Here is a 20,261-nt window from a genome sequence, read left to right on the forward strand (position 1 = left end):
ATACCTAGCAATCCTCCCAGCCATCTTCCCATTGAGCTTTAATTTCAGTCGTTCAAATTTAATTGAAAAAAGATGTTTAAGAGTGTTCTATCAAGTTCACAATAAATCAAAAATCCCTTGACAGTGTCAAGGGATTTTGCAACAAAAACACTTGTATAACGGTAAACAGATATTTACCCTCCCGACGTTTCAACTCGTTTGCACGAGTCATGGTCATAATTTTATTTATAGTAAAAATGCAACACATTAGTTTAAAATATTATAAGTCAGAAATGACTAATTGTGAGACCTAACCATTAACTGTATCCATCTCCTGTACCACATTTATAGCAAATAAATGATGATTCTGATTCAAAATGGCACCAACAGATGTCGCTGTATGGTATTTTCATTGCTAGCTGCGGATGTATTGTGTATTTGTAATCACGGTAAAACCTTATTGTTTTGAGACAATAATGTGGAGCAATTTAGAGAAGAAGCAACGTTTAATGCTGATGCGCAAGCGTAACAAAACGTTTATCCATCGTATTAACCTGCTCCATTTGTCAGACATCGGGCAGTGGTGCGCTAGTCGTGGCGGCCATGTTGGACTTCCTGACGTTCGCTCTGTGCGTGCCGTACAGCGAGACGACGGACGGGAAGCAGTTCGACCAGCTGCTGGAAATGGTCGCTAATAAGGGACGCGTTCTGTTCAAGCTGTTTGAGGTGGGTGCTTTTATTTTCTGAAATATTTTGATTGTAAGCATTGTTATTTTTGTTGTGATAAAAACCGATCGAAACAGATAAAACGATCAGAAAATACTACAATATGTGCTCTAAGCAAGTCATTATACATGTCGTTATAATTTGGAAAAAAAAAACAGAAACATATTCCTTCCTAGTAGGTTTTTTACGTTATTGTTTATTTTAGATTCCTTGAATATGTTCACTGTATTAGTGGCAACCATTTGTCATTTATGCCCATGACAATCGGTATAAAAATATATCATCAAATTGATGGATGATCGCAGTGGCGACCATGGGCTGGAAGACGTAACGTAAGCAGGCCTCTTACTAGGCGGACCGACGATCTGGTAAAGGTCGCGGGAAAAACCTGGATGCGGGCAGCGCAGGACCGTTCATTGGCCTTAGGGGAGGTCTCTGTCGACGTCATCTAACTGAAACGAACGAAAGATTGATGATAAAGAATTATGAAATAAATGCTGATAATTATAGTCTATCCAATATAGCTTGATTAGAATGACGGCTGTCAAACGAATGTGACTAGTGCTGGGTATGTTTCGTACGGTTCACATAGATGTATCGATAAGTTTTCGAAAAAATGATATAAAAAATGCACCCAATTTTTCTTCATATCTTTATTCATAAAAATGACAATTATAATTTAAATTTAAAGACAGTAAAATTTAAAATTCATGTCAAGGGTGTACAACCTAAGTTGTAGTCATTATCATCAGTGTTCTTCAGTGGTTTTTTCCTCTCGCTAGAAGGCGGTGGGCATCTCTTCTAGAGCAACGGTGCTATGAATACCCAAAAAAATACCGGTGATTGATTTCCGATGTTTGATTATTTAAGAATGAAATGTTTTTTGGTTTTTAATAGTGAACATTTAGAAAAACGTATAACTTGACTTAAATATGTTAAAAAATTAGTTAGAAAAAAAAATTGTTAAATATGTTTAAAAAATAGTTTTAATTTAATATGACATTTGTCGATATGTCCCAACACTAACATTTTTGTAACTCGAGATAACCTTGTAGAGACGTCGTTAATACTCTAGCTTGATTTTTATAATTTCGAATTACTACTTATTGGAGTAATTTAACGCTGCATTTACACGAAATTAACATTTTTATTGGAAGCACTGTCGTCGAAAATATTGTTTGTAGGTCAGACGTGAATTATTTCTTGTCCGCCAATATTTAGCTCTCATTGATCGCTACTACAAAGTTATGTCGTTACTTTTGATGGCAGCTGTCATTCTAATCAAGCTATATTGGATAGACTATAGTTTCCATACTCATGCTTAAACGATTATTCTAGTGAACAATAAACGCGTCATTCACAACCAGTACTATTCTTGTTCCAACAGCACCCCTCAATGGCAATAGTAAAAGGCGCTGGTCTCGTAATGCGAGCACTAATCGAGGAGGGCGGCGGCACCGTTGGCTCCCGGATGCAAGCCCTAGCGCTGGCCGAAGCGGCGCTGCCGAGGCATCTGTTAGCTGCACTGTACGCACCGGCGCGGCTACACCACCGCCATCTTGCGAGGCATTTGGTCGCGCTGTGGTTGGTGGATCATGCGCCGGCGCATAGCCTGCTGACGAGGCTTATGGTGAGTTGGTGTTTACTGAATTTGTAGTGTAAACGGTTGGTAAAATATGAAGCTATAATTTAAAAACGTTGTGAAATGAAAGTCCCGATGCAATTGATTTAATAAAAATCGAAACCTTTCATTTTCAAATCAAATCAAATCATTTATTTCTATAAATATTTCTAATTTATCATACCAGTCTTAATATTTATCATTTGTAAGAAGATCCTTATAATAAACTATGGAATGATGATTAAGGCTAGAAGCAGGAGTACAACATCCAAGATGATTGGGACCAATATTATGGAAGATGCTTTCTGAATATTTGTAGTTCAAGCCTGTGCCAATTAGGCTCGCACTACAAACATCAGGAAAGCATCTGGCTACAAGCTACGCTAGCAGTCGTTGGGCCTCCGAGTCTTCAAACATCGCTATCAGTGGTCAGCAGTGCAATGCGTTATGGATATGGAATTCACCATTCATTAGTGCTAAAATAAGTGTTTAGTACTACTTGTCACCTTTTACGTCGACGTAAGAGTATCAACAAGAACAATATCTTACTCTGTGGGATTTTCCTATTTTCCTACTTTTGTAGCAAGCTCTTTGAAATTTTGATTTAAACTTTCAATCTTGCTTGCAAATATCAAAACATACAACAGTACATATATCTAAATAGCCTCATTCTCATCCAGCCATCAGGTCTGCTAGCGTTCTTGGAGTCAGCGGAAGCGCCGCCCGCGGCCGCGTTAGAAGAGGAGCGCATGCAAGAGCGAGACAACCTGCAGCTTGCGCAGGCGACGGTGAAAGCGCGTGCGCCGCACTGGGAGGCCTTGGAGCGGCAAGTCAAGTACGTCGAGAAGCATATCGAGGTGAGTTTAAAGAGATCTTATTTGGCTGTGATAGATGCTATTTTGCAACGAAAAAATTATGGATACTAATGAAATAAAATGAAAAAATGATGTACTTAGATTGAATGGGAGATAATTAGCACTGGGCACAACGGACTGGGCGAGGTGCCGGGGTAGCATTAAGCCCGTTGTGTAGTCCCTTTTTTAATCAGTTTTGAAATGAAGTGTTTGTTTATGGCAGCACGTTGGCACTACAACACTGGGCACAACGGAGTATACGCCACGCCGGCGCATAGTCTAGCGTCTTGTTTTGATCATCTGACAAGAAATGTTTCTTTATGACAGCACTACGCAGCGTTAGCACTTCAGCATTGGGCACAGCGGACTGGGCGTGGCGCCGCGGCAGCGGGGGCTCCGGGGGCGGGACGCGAGGCCCGAGAACGCCCTGTAGTGCTGCGCCGGCGCCGCGAGCGCCTCAAGAGCACGGCTAACTGGCCGCTGCTGTACTACCAGTTTCACAGAGACCATGCGCTGCCTAATCTCATATGGAACCACACGGTGAGTTGGTCTTGTATGCTGTAGATTTTAAAGATTTATTTAATTATTCGCCGAGACAACAATTAAACTAACATGAATATTTGGAAGAACGAAAGAAAGAAAGAAGAAATGTTTATTCAGTATCATCGACAGTATTTCTGCCCGTTACTTCATTGAAGGAGGCCTATGTTCAGCAGTGGACGTCCTGTGGCTGAAATGATGATGACTTCCACGACTATGTAAGTCCTTTCTATCAAAAGATGTACGGTATAAAGTAGGTCCTGTCTTTAAAAGACCTATGGCTTGACCATTAATACAAATCTAAGGCATTGTGTCCCAAAAGACTGTTAAAACGTTATTCTTTTTATTTGGTTTGGAACAAGATGGGTAATGTATTTTCCATTGGACCCACATTTCGAAAGCAATTACATCAGTATTCTTTCCACAGACTCGCGAAGAGCTCCGCAACGCTTTAGAGAGTGAACTTCGCGCGTTTATGTCGGATCGTGAGTCCGCCGGCGGCGCGCTCACCTCCTGGAACCACACGGAGATGGAAGTCCACTACCAGTGCCTCCAGAACGAGGTCAAGATCGGTGACTACTACCTCAGGATACTGCTGGAACAAAGAGACAGCGACGACAGCCCGATACGCAAGTCGTAAGTACGTCCCGTATACAGCGAACAGCGAATTTTAAAGGACTCACGCTCGCCGGCCGTTCGGCAGCCGCTCAAGGGACTATTCCCACCTTTCGTTCCCACCGCTGTAACTCATGTGTAGCCAGGATCTACAGCTTGACCGCCAATAAAAACCCAACCAGTGAAGGTCAAGTTTGTCTCAACATTGACGTCATGTTATTTAGATTAGAGAGAGTTGATGTGCTGCGACGACGAATGCGCAGGCGCTGGTGAGACGTCGACGTTACGACGACGCTCGAAAGACGCTAGTGTTGGGGATCCCTTAAACCATTGTTGTTGCATCGACTTCTGGTTCATAATGGCCCTCGCCCACGGCGACTTAATGTCGCGCGTCTCGTTAACGAGCGACAGCATCGCTACTAACGCGCGTTAGTCGCATTTGCAACGCACTACTGAAGTGATCCCAACGCACTACTAACGCGCTATTACAGCGCGGCTGCATCGCTTCAAAAAGTCGCCGTGAGTGAGGGCCCTTATACTCACGTGCTAATTCTATGCTTGTATATTGTTTTAAAACACCTAGGATACTCCAAATGCTACTCCTTTTAAACAGTTTTATTTTAAAAGTCTAATATTTTGCTGAATTTCGTTTTATAGTTGTCACGTGTCTTCTATTGCAGGTATGAATTCTTCAACGACTTGTACCACCGGTTTCTATCAACGCCGAAGGTCGAAATGAAGTGCATGTGTCTGCAAGCTATGAGTATTGTCTATGGGAGGTACTACGAAGACATCGGCCCTTTCGCGGACACCAAATATATTGTACAAATGTTAGATAGAGTAAGCAAGACTTCTTATTCGTGAATTGTATTTGTAAATAATTGATTCTTATGCCTAATAATTTTAATTTTATTTAAAAAGGTAATTTCTTTCAGACATGCGACAGAATGGAAAGAGATAGACTAGTACAATTTGTTGCAAAATTAATACTTCATAGAAGAAATGTTAGCGAGATTTTAGAATGGAATGGAATTAGGTGAGTTTACAAAAAGATTTTGTATGATTAAAATACTTATAAATCAATGTGCTTACTTATGTACCATCGGCAACAGTGTTAACTATCCATTGCCTGTCATGTCGTCTCGTTCTATCGCAAAGAATCACCATTTGATAAGAGCGAGAGCAAAAACGGAAATGGATAGTTAACAGTGTGGCCGTGTGTACTTGATACGAAGATGTATGCTTATGTGGAAGTTTACTTCTCCACCAGGATATTAGTAGACCTGATGACCTTGGCCCACCTTCACACGTCTCGTGCGACAGTACCAGCTCAGAGCAACGTGATAGAGGGCCCTACTCAGCAACCAGGCGGCGGCGACCGCGAGTGGTACTACAACTTAGAACAGGGGGAGAAGGTGCAGAGAATGGGCCCTGTTAGCTTCCAACAGGTAAGTTTTTAGTGTTATAGCCTGGTCCGTGAGCACGTAGAATCCCGTCCAATGACCCCAAGCTACCCATCCTTATCGCTCGCGCGTAATTATATTGCTGTCGCGACTGTGCGACGGGCGCCCGCAGTGAGTGTGCGAGCGCGACACCAACATAAGTGTAGGAGGTCACTAACATAAGTCTTGAGAAACAGTACCAGCTCAGAGCAACGTGATAGAGGGTCCCTCGCAGCAACCAGGCGGCGGCGACCGCGAGTGGTATTACAACTTGGAACAGGGGGAGAAGGTGCAGAGAATGGGCCCTGTTAGCTTCCAACAAGTAAACGGCTAGTGTAGGAGGTCACTAACGTAAGTCTCAAGACACAGTACCAGCTCAGAGCAACGTGATAGAGGGTCCCTCGCAGCAACCAGGCGGCGGCGACCGCGAGTGGTACTACAACTTAGAACAGGGGGAGAAGGTGCAGAGAATGGGCCCTGTTAGCTTCCAACAGGTAAGTTTTTAGTGTTATAGCCTGGTCCGTGAGCACGTAGAATTTTGTCCAATGACCCCAAGCTACCCATCCTTATCGCTCGCGCGTAATTATATTGCTGTCGCGACTGTGCGACGGGCGCCCGCAGTGAGTGTGCGAGCGCGACACCAACATAAGTGTAGGAGGTCACTAACATAAGTCTTGAGAAACAGTATCAGCTTAGAGCAACGTGATAGAGGGTCCCTCGCAGCAACCAGGCGGCGGCGACCGCGAGTGGTACTACAACTTAGAACAGGGGGAGAAGGTTCAGAGAATGGGCCCTGTTAGCTTCCAGCAGGTGAATGACTGGCGTAGTTCAGTTGGCACCATTGTAGAGTAAGGGATACTGTGGCGCCACTGTGGCGCATTCAACTGCTGTTTTTATAATTTCAAGAAGCCCAATCCACGTCGCGTTTGTCACGGTAGTAGGGCTGCAACTGCCTTATTTTCTTGTCACTCGTTAGAGCAGACAGTAGTGTCAACTGGTTAGCTGATGACCTACGCATTCACCAGAACAGCAGTGTTGTACAGTAAGTAAGGTCCTCATTCGCTAATGGCACCAACTAATGAGTGCAATTATTTTTGCGCTGGAAAGACCTACTGTGTTGCCACTTTTTCCTCCATAAATCTGTCATAAACTACTAGAACTTCTGTTCCTAATCAACTTTATTTTTTATCAACAGCTCAAAGACCTGTACAAGTCCGGCGAGATCAACAACAAGACCAAGTGCTGGGCAAACAGCATGGAAGGCTGGCGAGCCGTGGGCGGGGTCCCGCAGCTCAAATGGACCCTGGCAGCGCGTGGGACCCCCGTGCTGAATGAAAGCGAGCTGGCTGCTACTATCCTGGACCTGCTGATCACTTGCGCGCGGTATTACCCTAGCAGGTAAGCGAGGAAAACAGTGCTGGGTTAATAGAACGGAATTTGGAGAGCAGTGGGCTGGGTCCCGCAGTTAAAATGGACGCTGGCGGCGCGCGGGACCCCCGTCCTGAATGAAAGTGAGCTGGCTGCTACTATCCTGGACCTGCTGATCACTTGCGCGCGGTATTACCCTAGCAGGTAAGCGAAGAAACTAGTGCTGGGTAATAGAACGGAATTTGGAGAGCAGTGGGCGGGGTCTTGCAGCTCAAATGGACGCTGGCGGCGCGCGGGACCCCCGTCCTGAATGAAAGCGAGCTGGCTGCTACTATCCTGGACCTGCTGATCACTTGCGCGCGGTATTACCCTAGCAGGTAAGCGGGGTTCTAGCATGTAGTTTCCAGCAGGTTAACATAAAATGATGAATGGGTTTTTATTCTTCGTACAGTCAGCCAAATGACGTCTACTGCTGGACAAAGGATTTCCACAATTCCAGTCCTACACTGCCTTAAAGTCGCGGAAAGTACCTAGATACTTATTTGAAAATTATAAATAACTTGAAAAAATCGAACTGCCTAAGGCGGGAATTGAACCCACGACCTTCCGCTTGCCGGGCGACTGCTCTTCCAACTGAGCTACTTAGACACTGGATGAACCCGTCGAAATTTTCAAGTGTAATACGCTGTTATGGCCAGCGTTTGTTTCATCAATGTTGAGTATACATACCTACCCTACATCTAACAGAAATATTGTTGCAAATATTTAACTGTCAGTTAAGATGAAACAGCTCTTTTTACATAGTTATTTAATTTTTTAGCGTTAAGAGTCGCAATCTCAAACTAATTTGAAAATTATAAATTATATATAATATTTAATATTATAAATTATTATTATTATTATTAATAATTAATATATAATATTATAAATTATTTATAATTTTCAAATTAGTTTGAGATTGCGACTCTTAACGCTAAAAAATTAAATAACTACCTAGATACTTGCCACCAGATCGTCGGTTTTTATTCCATGCTCGATTTTTTTAAAATTTGTGCTGCTTTTTATAAGAACATTGCTGAATTATTTGTTTCCTTGTCCTCCAGAGACGAAGAAGATGCAGTAATACGACCGCTGCCCAAAGTCAAGCGACTGTTATCAGAGCCGGCATGTCTCGCTCACGTCGTTCAGTTGCTGCTTACTTTCGACCCTATTCTTGTTGAAAAGGTAGAATATTTATAAAAGTTTTTTGCGTTTTGTTAACTCTGTGAGATTCTTAAAAACCTCCTGAAATACCTTGATTAATCATCGATACGATAAAAAAATCGTTCCATGTCAAAAATAATTGCTCAAAGCGAAAAAAAAACTGGCCGCTAAGAAACTTTTACAAAAAAAAAGAAGTTTCTTAGCGGCCACCAGGCGCATATCTCAATAGTCATATTTCCTTTTCTTCTCATTAAACGAAACAAAATAAACTAAGTTAACATTTTTGATATAATTTTCTTGCGTCACTGCTAACACGTCGATAAATAAAATCGGCTAGAGCTAAATTTCATTTCACACTTCTGAATATTAATTTTTCAAAAAGGAAAAGAGATAGATTTTCTTACTTAGGCCTTTTTTGTAGGTGGCAACATTACTACACGAAGTGATGCAGGACAACCCTGAAATATCGAAGTTGTACTTGACTGGAGTATTCTACTTTATGCTGCTGTACACTGGGTCCAATTTACTTCCAATCGCCAGGTTCCTGCGGCTCACGCATATGAAACAAGCGTTCAGGGCTGATCAAGTGAGTTTTTAAACACACGTTAATGAGATTTTTGAGATCCAATTGGAATTTTGGGAAACATAAATCATTGACACAAATTGTGGTAATGTTATTTTATCACTGAACATTTTATTTTATTGACTGATTGACTACAAAATTTCAGTCGATCTTTTTTGTTCGTTTCTAAATTACATTTACACGAAACCTTGTAGAATGAGATTTAAAAAAGTGTTTGTACCCTAAACGAACGAATAATTAACTTAAGTTAGTAATGTAAGTAACGTCGTCTAACTAATTTAAGACGGTTTTACATACTTTGTTTTTGTTTTTAGACTACATCAGACATAATGCAGCGCTCGATACTTGGCCAGTTGTTGCCCGAAGCGATGGTGTGCTATCTTGAGAACCACGGCGCAGAGAAGTTCGCTCAGATCTTCCTCGGGGAATGGGACACCCCTGAGGCTATCTGGAACTCTGAGATGAGGTAGGATGGTGATAGAAAATTTAGTTTTTCGTCGCATTTTTCAGGTGCCTATGGGGTGTTGAATGCCAGCATCAATCTGATAATGATGATAAACATAGATACTGTTCTTGCTTGATTTTAATAGCACAGTGTTTTTCAACCTTAGTATGAAAAAATATTTTGCGACCTCCCGACCATTCGCTTTTTTTTCATGCATTTTATTATGTTACAAAGATGTTGTAGGGACCGAATACTTCAATCCATACAACATTTATGCATTTGCATAATTAGGTTTAGGTTTATATTTTTTTAACTTTATCGTATTTTTGACGACCTCTCGCGACCCCCCTGTAGAGTAGACCCACAGGTTGTAAAACACTGCAATAACATATGTGACCCCTCGGGATATTTTAACTTGGTAACTAGTGTGTCTTTATATCGCAGTCATAATTGATAAGCTATGTTACAAGTATGAATCTTCTTGCTTGACTTTTCAGTCATAAACCCGTAACACGTTGTGTCTAAGGGCCTTGCCACACTGGCGGATTGCAGGCGTTTTCTGGGCGGAGCAGCGGCGCGGCGCTCCGCTTGCAATCCGCCAGTGTGGCAAGGCCCTAAGTCAGCGTATCGCCGTATACTGGCTCGTAGGCCGCAATCAAGAGATGCAATTTTGGTGTGATCCTACTAATCGCGTCACTTCGCAATTTGTCGCTGACTGAAAACACCTCGTCAGCTCACGTGCTTGTTTGTGTTATCTTCACAGACGCATCCTGATAATGAAGGTAGCTGCGCACATCGGCGAGTTCACGCCGCGGTTGCGCGCGCACGTGGCTGCCCGCTACCCGTACCTCGCCGTGCCAGCTGTCCGCTACCCGCACCTGGAAGCAGAGTTGTTCTGCAACACCTTCTACCTGCGCCACCTGTGCGACACGCGCCGCTTCCCCAACTGGCCCATACCCGACCCGGTACTGTACTGACGCATACCAAACCCGTTACTGTACCGCCCGCTGTAGTGACGCCGGCTCGCGTCCGCTACCCGCATCTGGAAGCCGAGTTGTTCTGCAACACCTTCTACCTGCGCCACCTGTGCGACACGCGCCGCTTCCCCAACTGGCCCATACCCGACCCGGTACTGTACTGACGCATACCAAACCCGTTACTGTACCGCCCGCTGTAGTGACGCCGGCTCGCGTCCGCTACCCGCATCTGGAAGCCGAGTTGTTCTGCAACACCTTCTACCTGCGCCACCTGTGCGACACGCGCCGCTTCCCCAACTGGCCCATACCCGACCCGGTACTGTACTGACGCATACCAAACCCGTTACTGTACCGCCCGCTGTAGTGACGCCGGCTCGCGTCCGCTACCCGCATCTGGAAGCCGAGTTGTTCTGCAACACCTTCTACCTGCGCCACCTGTGCGACACGCGCCGCTTCCCCAACTGGCCCATACCCGACCCGGTACTGTACTGACGCATACTATACCCGGTACTGTACCGCCCGCTGTAGTGACGCCGGCTCGCGTCCGCTACCCGCACCTGGGGCCGAGTTGTTCTGCAACACCTTCTACCTGCGCCACCTGTGCGACACGCGCCGCTTCCCCAACTGGCCCATACCCGACCCGGTACTGTACTGACGCATACTATACCCGGTACTGTACTGACGCATACTATACCCGGTACTGTACTGACGCATACTATACCCGGTACTGTACTGACGCATACTATACCCGGTCCTGTACCGCCCGCTGTAGTGACGCCGGCTCGCGTCCGCTACCCACACCTGGGGCCGAGTTGTTCTGCAACACCTTCTACCTGCGCCACCTGTGCGACACGCGCCGCTTCCCCAACTGGCCCATACCCGACCCGGTACTGTACTGACGCATACTATACCCGGTACTGTACCGCCCGCTGTAGTGACGCCGGCTCGCGTCCGCTACCCGCACCTGGGGCCGAGTTGTTCTGCAACACCTTCTACCTGCGCCACCTGTGCGACACGCGCCGCTTCCCCAACTGGCCCATACCCGACCCGGTACTGTACTGACGCATACTATACCCGGTACTGTACCGCCCGCTGTAGTGACGCCGGCTCGCGTCCGCTACCCGCACCTGGGGCCGAGTTGTTCTGCAACACCTTCTACCTGCGCCACCTGTGCGACACGCGCCGCTTCCCCAACTGGCCCATACCCGACCCGGTACTGTACTGACGCATACTATACCCGGTACTGTACCGCCCGCTGTAGTGACGCCGGCTCGCGTCCGCTACCCGCACCTTGAAGCCGAGTTGTTCTGCAACACCTTCTACCTGCGCCACCTGTGCGACACGCGCCGCTTCCCCAACTGGCCCATACCCGACCCGGTACTGTACTGACGCATACTATACCCGGTACTGTACCGCCCGCTGTAGTGACGCCGGCTCGCGTCCGCTACCCGCACCTTGAAGCCGAGTTGTTCTGCAACACCTTCTACCTGCGCCACCTGTGCGACACGCGCCGCTTCCCCAACTGGCCCATACCCGACCCGGTACTGTACTGACGCATACTATACCCGGTACTGTACTGACGCATACTATACCCGGTACTGTACTGACGCATACTATACCCGGTACTGTACTGACGCATACTATACCCGGTACTGTACTGACGCATACTATACCCGGTACTGTACTGACGCATACTATACCCGGTACTGTACTGACGCATACTATACCCGGTACTTTACTGACGCATACTATACCCGGTACTGTACTGACGCATACTATACCCGGTACTGTACTGACGCATACTATACCCGGTACTGTACTGACGCATACTATACCCGGTACTGTACTGACGCATACTATACCCGGTACTGTACTGACGCATACTATACCCGGTACTGTACTGACGCATACTACACCCGGTACTGTACCGCCCGCTGTAGTGACGCCGGCTCGCGTCCGCTACCCGCACCTGGGGCCGAGTTGTTCTGCAACACCTTCTACCTGCGCCACCTGTGCGACACGCGCCGCTTCCCCAACTGGCCCATACCCGACCCGGTACTGTACTGACGCATACAAAGAAAGAAAGAAAAATATTTATTTGGTCCAAAACAATTACAGTGAAACCTGGTTAAGTGAGACATCAAGGGACCTGCAATGTCGTTTCACTTATAGAGGTATTCCACTTACCCAGTGTCTCAGATATACAGGTATAAATAAATATCTGTCTCATTTACAGAGGGTTCCATTAATAGAGGTGAGAATACAGGTTATTTCAGTTATACAGGTGCGATCATTAAATTCGGCACAAACTTCTTCGCTTGTCTTCCCACTTTCATAAACGGATATTAACTTCAGTTTTTCACGTAATTATAACGATTGTAGCTTTCGTTTTGGCATTTTTCAAATAAACATCTGTATGATAGTAAAGCGAAACTAAAACTGAAGGTAATTGAAGCTCAAAATTTGTACTACGTACTTGGAATTACGTGTGGAATTTGTGGGTAGAATAAGAATGAGTAAACAAACAATGTTATCTCAGTTACAGAGGTTTATGCATATAAAATTTACTCGCTGTCTCAGTTATAGAGGTAACTATGATGATAAATCGAAAGAACAAATCCCAGATATAGAGGCTTACCTAGTCCCACTAACAGAGGTAATTCAGTGTCAAAGTGTTGGGACCTCAGCATAAGTTCCAGTTATGGAGGTTTCTCACTTATCCAGGTCCCACTTAACCAAGTTTTACTGTATTACAATTTTAAAGTACAAAGTATTTGTACATGTTTGAATCAAAATGGCATCCGCTCAGCATTGCGTCCTGCTCTGAGGTAGACCCCAGAACAGGACGCTGTTATTCTGCCAAACCCGAATGCGTATTAAGCGAGGTTTAGACGAGCAATAAAACTTGCAGAAGTTGACTTCCAGAAGCTGTTTACCATTGTGTAAATCTTGCAAAAGTTGGCTTGCCACAGCTATATTTACACAATCGTAACAGCTTTTTTATTGCTAGTCTTAACCTCGCTTTATAGACATATTACAGGTGGCGCTAGTTTCCATACATTTTTAAGCAAGCGGCTGTTAAGATTCGTAATAACACCACCGGGGACTGTGCCATAACGCCGTAGTGACGCACAACCACAAACTTAGAGCTGTCGCTAAACAGGACATGTTCAACGATATCTTCAATCACTTATTACATCCAAAAATATCGCCGTTGATCAATATGAATCATACAAAGTGACAGTTGAATACCCTATTACTGGACTTAAGTCATTTCTCAAAGACTTCAATGTGCCTTACAAAAACTCATTGCACCTTTATCTCACCAGGTGGGCTTACTGAAAGACGTGTTAGAAGCGTGGCGCCGTGAGGTGGAGAAGAAGCCTCCATCCATGACGGCCAGCGAGGCCTACGCTGTGTTAGGCCTGAGCGGCAGCCAGCACGACGAGGCCGCGGTCCGTAAGGCCTACTACAGGCTCGCGCAGCAGTTCCATCCTGATAAGAATCCTGAGGGACGGGTGAGTTATCGTACATATCGTTATATACACATAGGAAGCCCTTGCCATGACGGCCAGCGAGGCCTACGCTGTGTTAGGCCTGAGCGGCAGCCAGCATGACGAAGCCGCGGTCCGTAAGGCCTACTACAGGCTCGCGCAGCAGTTCCATCCTGATAAGAACCCTGAGGGACGGGTGAGTTATCGTACATATCGTTATATACACATAGGAAGCCCTTGCCATGACGGCCAGTGAGGCTTACGCTGTGTTAGGCTTGAGCGGCAGCCAGCATGACGAGGCCGCGGTCCGTAAGGCCTACTACAGGCTCGCACAGCAGTTCCATCCCAATAAGAATCCTGAGGGACGGGTAAGTTATCGTACATATATCTATATTCATTTTGTTCTGATACTTGTCTATCACACAAGTGGGTAGAAACTTCTTGCATCTTCTTTTATAGCAAGGGAAGCAGCTCTTCGAGTCTTTATAAAACTCATGAAACTCATTAATCTAAGCAAGTAGGCTTTAAAAAAGCACTTTTACACGTCCCAGTATTAACCCGTTTAACGGCGGCAATAGCAGTGCGGTCTTGCTTTCTCATTAATTTTAAGTCTTGATGAGATTTTTCAATCCCGGTGTTTTATACAAGCACGACGTGTTCATTGTTATAATATGCAAGGAATGATGGTAATAAGCGATATTTTTTATGAAACCTTGTCACCAGCTCTTGAATGTGACTTGTAGCAAGTGCATATAATATTACCGCGACACTGCCTTGATGATATCCTTCCACCATTGTCTCATACGAGCCATATGTTCACCAGGATCGCTTCGAGGCGGTGAACCAAGCATACGAGTTCCTCTGCAGCCGCAACGTGTGGACGGGAGACGGGCCCAACACAAACAACATCGTGCTCATCTTGCGCACCCAGACGATACTCTTCAGGCGGTACTCGGATGGTGAGTGGCTTTGCGGTTTATGTTATTACAGACTGGTAATTAACTTCAATATAGAAACATCCTATGTAAAGGCAGCTATTCACGCTGTGACAGAGGTAAGCGATCGAGGCAAACGACCGAGACGAGAGACCGCGACCGCTACTTGACTTTAGGCAATGTATAAGAGTCAGTTCGCGAGCGAGACAGAGACAGGAGACAGAGAACTAAGTCAAGTAAAGGTGGCGGTTCGCGTTGCGACAGCGACAAGAGACCGAGACAAGAGACCGAGACAAGAGACTGAGACAGGAGATCGCGTCGCGAGAACTGTCGCTTATACATTGTCTAAAGTCAAGTAACGTTCGCGGTCTCCCGTCTCGGTCTCGCGTCTCGGTCTCCTGTCTCTGTCGCGATGCGAACCGCCACCTTAACGGTCGCAGTCTCCCGCCTTGGTCTCTTGTCTTGGTCTCCTGTCTCGCACGCGAACTGACGCTTATAGCATTACCTAAAGTCAAGTAAAGTTCGGGGTCTCGTGTCTCTCCTGTCTCTATCGCGCCGCGGACCGCCGCCTTTAGACTAGTTCCTATGGTAAATGCCTGTGTTGTATATCCTTCCATATTTATACTTTTGTTTCCCATATGTTAGCCGAATTTTTGTTCTAATTAATTTCATCTTAAGTCAGGTGGAGATAGTTGATTGGGGTTTAAAAATCCTCACAAAAAATATTTTTGTCGCCAGTTCTCGCGCCGTACAAATACGCGGGCTACCCGCAGCTGTTGCGCACGGCGCGTTTAGAAGTGGAAGCGGACCAGCTGTTCGCCGAGAGTGAGGCCCCGGCCTTACTTCCAGCGGCGTGCGAGCTGGCACATGCTACTGTGGCTTGCTCCGCGCTGAATGCAGAGGAGCTTCGCAGGGAAGGAGGCTTGCAGGTTTGTGACCGACGTTAACAAAGACAATAGGCTAGTTTCCTAAGGACAAGGTGGAAGCGGACCAGCTATTCGCCGAGAGTGAGGCCCCGGCCTTACTTCCGTCCGTTAGTGTCCGTGTCATATAGCGAGGTACAACACGTGAGACATCGGACTTGCTTATCGGCTAGAGTTACTGCATGATCGATACATGTATCGATAATGTCAAATAAATTACATCGATAGTTTTTTTTTGTTATCGATAGTTTTTATTTCTATGTAACTAAAGATAAGTTGGCATCAAATTGGGTTCAGCTGTGAAGGCAGTGACGCCACTGATCTTGTTACGGCTATTGGTACTCCGCGAGGTCCATTAGGGGGCCATAACTAATCTTACGGCAGCGCTACTGACGGTAGATTTTACTGCTTTTATTAGTAGTGCCGGGTTTACGTATTAAAGTTTGTCAAGCTAAAATTTATCATTCTTGGATCTTAAGACAAGACAAGATTCATAATAACATTATAACGAGTGATCCACTCGTATATCCCTACTCGTTTTACCTTGAGTTACTTTGTTCTGGTGTTAGTATTATTAACTGGTGTTGTTCTTGTTTCCCAGGTGTTGCACGAAGCGATGTCGCGCTGCGTGCCGGTTCTCTCCGCAAGCACGAAGCCTGGCGACGTGAGCGCGGCGGTGTGCGCTCACTGTGCGCGCTGCTTCGCGGTGGCCGCCGGCTTCGAGGCCTGCCGGGAGGTCTGCGCCGGCCTGCCGCAGCTGTGCCAGGACCTGGTGCCTTTGCTGAGGCGACCGGTGAGTGACTCTAGCACGAGGCCTGGCGACGTGAGCGCGGCGGTGTGCGCTCACTGTGCGCGCTGCTTCGCGGTGGCGGCCGGCTTCGAGGCCTGCCGGGAGGTCTGCGCCGGCCTGCCGCAGCTGTGCCAGGACCTGGTGCCTTTACTGAGGCGACCGGTGAGTGTCTCTAGCACGAGGCCTGGCGACGTGAGCGCGGCGGTGTGCGCTCACTGTGCGCGCTGCTTCGCGGTGGTCGCTGGGTTCGAGGCCTGCCGGGAGGTCTGCGCCGGCCTGCCGCAGCTGTGCCAGGACCTGGTGCCTCTACTGAGGCGACCGGTGAGTGTCTCTAGCACGAGGCCTGGCGACGTGAGCGCGGCGGTGTGCGCTCACTGTGCGCGCTGCTTCGCGGTGGCCGCCGGCTTCGAGGCCTGCCGGGAGGTCTGCGCCGGCCTGCCGCAGCTGTGCCAGGACCTGGTGCCTTTACTGAGGCGACCGGTGAGTGTCTCCTCAAGCACGAGGCCTGGCGACGTGAGCGCGGCGGTGTGCGCTCACTGTGCGCGCTGCTTCGCGGTGGCCGCCGGCTTCGAGGCCTGCCGGGAGGTCTGCGCCGGCCTGCCGCAGCTGTGCCAGGACCTGGTGCCTTTACTGAGGCGACCGGTAAGTTTTTAGCCGACTGGGTGAAGGAGGGTGATGTTTTTAACAGCGCGTATGTATAAATTGTGGATGTTTGTACTTTTGTGTCACTAAAGTTCGGTCGCCGAGCAGATAGAATTTCGTACAATGACCCCTTATCGCTCGCGCGTAATTATATTGCTGTCGCGACTGTGCGACGGGCGGCCGCAGTGAGTGCGCGAGTTTAAGAGACTGTGCTGTGTGGCGCTTTTGATTAATTGATTGAGTCATTAGTCGATTTTGCGAGTCACTAAACATGACAATAATCTAAATTCAATATGGCGAATGCCTGATGACATATTATAAAGAAAATCTACATGTTTTGAAGTTTTGAATATTGAATAGAATCTTTTTTCACCAAGAAATCTTTTTTGTTCGTTTTGTGCCGAATATAGTTTAATCTATTGAAAAATGTTTTGTTGTCAGCACCTTGGTGATACGGCGTGCGCAGGCGCCGAGGCCGTAGGCGCATTAGCGGCGGCGGCTGAATGTCGTGCAGGACTAGCGCGCGCCGGCGCTATACACGCGCTTTTACCGGCTGCGCTACGCTACGACTACACGCATACTGAGTCCGGCGTGGAGGCTGATGAAACTAACAAGCAGGTTCGTTGCTTTAGAAACAATAACTTGGTGACAAGTCGCGTGGGGCTAGCGCGCGCCGGCGCTATTCACGCGCTATTGCCCGCTGCGCTACGCTACGACTACACGCATACTGAGTCCGGCGTGGAGGCTGATGAAACTAACAAGCAGGTTCGTTGCTTTAGAAACAATAACTTGGTGACAAGTCGCGTGGTGCTAGCGCGCGCCGGCGCTATACCCGCGCTACTGCCCGCTGCGCTGCGCTACGACTACACGCATACTGAGTCCGGCGTGGAGGCCGATGAGACCAACAAGCAGGTTCGTTGGTCTAGATACAATAACTGGGTGACAAGGCGAGTCGCGTGGGGCTAGCGCGCGCCGGCGCTATACACGCGCTACTGCCCGCTGCGCTGCGCTACGACTACACGCATACTGAGTCCGACGTGGAAGCTGATGAGACCAACAATCAGGTTCGTTGCTTTAGAAACAATAACTTGGTGACATGACAAGTCGCGTGGTGCTAGCGCGCGCCGGCGCTATTCACGCGCTATTGCCCGCTGCGCTACGCTACGACTACACGCATACTGAGTCTGGAGTCGAGGCCGATGAGACCAACAAGCAGGTTCGTTGCTTTAGAAACAATAACTTGGTGACAAGTCGCGTGGTGCTAGCACGCGCCGGCGCTATACTCGCGCTACTGCCCGCTGCGCTGCGCTACGACTACACGCATACTGAGTCCGACGTGGAGGCCGATGAGACCAACAAGCAGGTTCGTTGCTTTAGAAACAATAACTTGGTGACATGACAAGTCGCGTGGTGCTAGCGCGCGCCGGCGCTATACCCGCGCTACTGCCCGCTGCGCTACGACTACACGCATACTGAGTCCGGCGTGGAGGCCGATGAGACCAACAAGCAGGTTCGTTGGTATAGATACAATAACTGGGTGACAAGGCGAGTCGCGTGGGACTAGCGCGCGCCGGCGCTATACACGCGCTACTGCCCGCTGCGCTACGCTACGACTATACGCATACTGAGTCTGGTGTGGAGGCTGATGAAACTAACAAGCAGGTTCGTTGCTATACATATTCATCTATTTTGAACCATGTCGTTGTACGAGAAAGCGTCTAAAGGTGGATATTTACATCAATGACTGTTACACTGTCGGCGCAAACTATATCTATTTGCTTGTCGAATTGACAAGATCTGTTAAACGCCTATCTCCCCCGCACACTCAATTAGAGTCCAGTAAATTCCACAAAAATATCAACAGTAGCCTAAACAAACTTATTAAATCAGTAGAAGAACAAAAAGCCATTTTTAATGCTTGTTGTGGTGAGCCCACTCGTAACGCTTGTGTTACGAGTGGGCTCACCACCACCATATTTAGCTTACCACGAGGGGCTAACGGGACTATTAGTACTTTGTATTGCACAAAAAACAAAACATGCTCAACTGTTTAGCTGCAGGTCCTAGGTCTTTCAGTTGATTATTTTGACTTTGATTATTATTATTTGCAGGAAATCGCAAACAAACTAGCAAAACAGTGCATAGTAGCGCTGGCAGCGTTGTACGGCCCGCATGAAGAGACTACCCCGTACGACGCGCGGATACGCGACGCGCTGCACACGTTACTAACGCCGCACCTATGCAGACGACTGGCCGAGACTGATCAGCACGAGGTAATTAAAAATATAAGATTTTAAACTTTCCCATTCCATTTCAACTAAAATAGTAAGACGCGGGTCTTAACGCGACGTTTATTAATGAGTTACATTATGTACTCACGGCTTGACGTTTCGGATGCGATGCTGCAGCCGTGGTCACAAGCAGACTGGCGGCTCGCGGCGTCGTCCGCCTTATTATTTTAATTAAAAAATATGAATGAATTACTCTTTTCTCTAACCAAATTCTGACTTCAAATCCGTATTATGTCATTAGAATTAATTTGTTGCAAATAGTCTCTCAAAAGCGCTTTTATTGTTACGCTAACCTAATCTTGGGACACACTGAAAACCAGTGTCGTAGTTTGCATCATCGAGGGTCACAACATACACTAACTCCCATTGCAATTGGCATCGCGATTGCGCTAGGATGTCACTGCGCAGTCCACTGTTACTACTTTATTCATGTTTTTTTGTGCTACCTTTATGTTGGTATTTTGATGTACCTATTTGTGTTTCCTTGATGTCCCATTGTAATTTTCTTCTTTTCTAATCCAAAGTGTCTTTCACAGCTCCTAAAGACCTTAACATCCAACTGGCGCACGCCGTACCTAGTATGGGACAACAGCACACGAGCCGAGTTGCAAGACGTGCTTCAAAACAGCCGTCTCTCTGATGAGGAAGATGGGCCTTTATTGGAGCCATTCGCGTACTCCGCTCATGAAGGCCTGGTCTCCGTGGGTGGCGTTTACATTCACATATACAACGAGCAGCCGGAGTTCCCTATCGAGGTGAGTGGTTATGATGCAAAAAGATGACGTCACGCCGCACCTAATACGGGCGCTGACGTCACGCCATATTATAGACAC

The 20,261-nt window shown here is 47.1% G+C and overlaps 1 protein-coding gene across 1 annotated transcript in view; it reads left to right on the forward strand.

Moving 5' to 3' along the window:
• LOC135080261 (dnaJ homolog subfamily C member 13) overlaps positions 1 to 20,261 on the forward strand; it is a 45,324-nt gene that overhangs the window by 8,498 nt on the left and 16,565 nt on the right. The window contains exons 11-32 of the mRNA XM_063974947.1: positions 550 to 705; positions 2,093 to 2,335; positions 3,007 to 3,183; positions 3,508 to 3,720; positions 4,148 to 4,356; positions 5,016 to 5,175; positions 5,271 to 5,371; positions 5,606 to 5,783; positions 6,973 to 7,175; positions 8,249 to 8,369; positions 8,770 to 8,934; positions 9,246 to 9,397; positions 10,140 to 10,341; positions 13,683 to 13,871; positions 14,671 to 14,806; positions 15,521 to 15,711; positions 16,307 to 17,137; positions 17,579 to 18,084; positions 18,242 to 18,500; positions 18,555 to 18,647; positions 19,249 to 19,410; positions 19,965 to 20,183. Of these exons, the coding sequence (XP_063831017.1) occupies positions 550 to 705; positions 2,093 to 2,335; positions 3,007 to 3,183; positions 3,508 to 3,720; positions 4,148 to 4,356; positions 5,016 to 5,175; positions 5,271 to 5,371; positions 5,606 to 5,783; positions 6,973 to 7,175; positions 8,249 to 8,369; positions 8,770 to 8,934; positions 9,246 to 9,397; positions 10,140 to 10,341; positions 13,683 to 13,871; positions 14,671 to 14,806; positions 15,521 to 15,711; positions 16,307 to 17,137; positions 17,579 to 18,084; positions 18,242 to 18,500; positions 18,555 to 18,647; positions 19,249 to 19,410; positions 19,965 to 20,183 (4,866 nt within the window). The remainder of the gene's footprint in view (positions 1 to 549; positions 706 to 2,092; positions 2,336 to 3,006; positions 3,184 to 3,507; positions 3,721 to 4,147; positions 4,357 to 5,015; positions 5,176 to 5,270; positions 5,372 to 5,605; positions 5,784 to 6,972; positions 7,176 to 8,248; positions 8,370 to 8,769; positions 8,935 to 9,245; positions 9,398 to 10,139; positions 10,342 to 13,682; positions 13,872 to 14,670; positions 14,807 to 15,520; positions 15,712 to 16,306; positions 17,138 to 17,578; positions 18,085 to 18,241; positions 18,501 to 18,554; positions 18,648 to 19,248; positions 19,411 to 19,964; positions 20,184 to 20,261) is intronic.

The sequence above is a fragment of the Ostrinia nubilalis genome, chromosome 17 (assembly GCF_963855985.1).
Source record: "Ostrinia nubilalis chromosome 17, ilOstNubi1.1, whole genome shotgun sequence".
Classification (NCBI taxonomy): domain Eukaryota; kingdom Metazoa; phylum Arthropoda; class Insecta; order Lepidoptera; family Crambidae; genus Ostrinia; species Ostrinia nubilalis.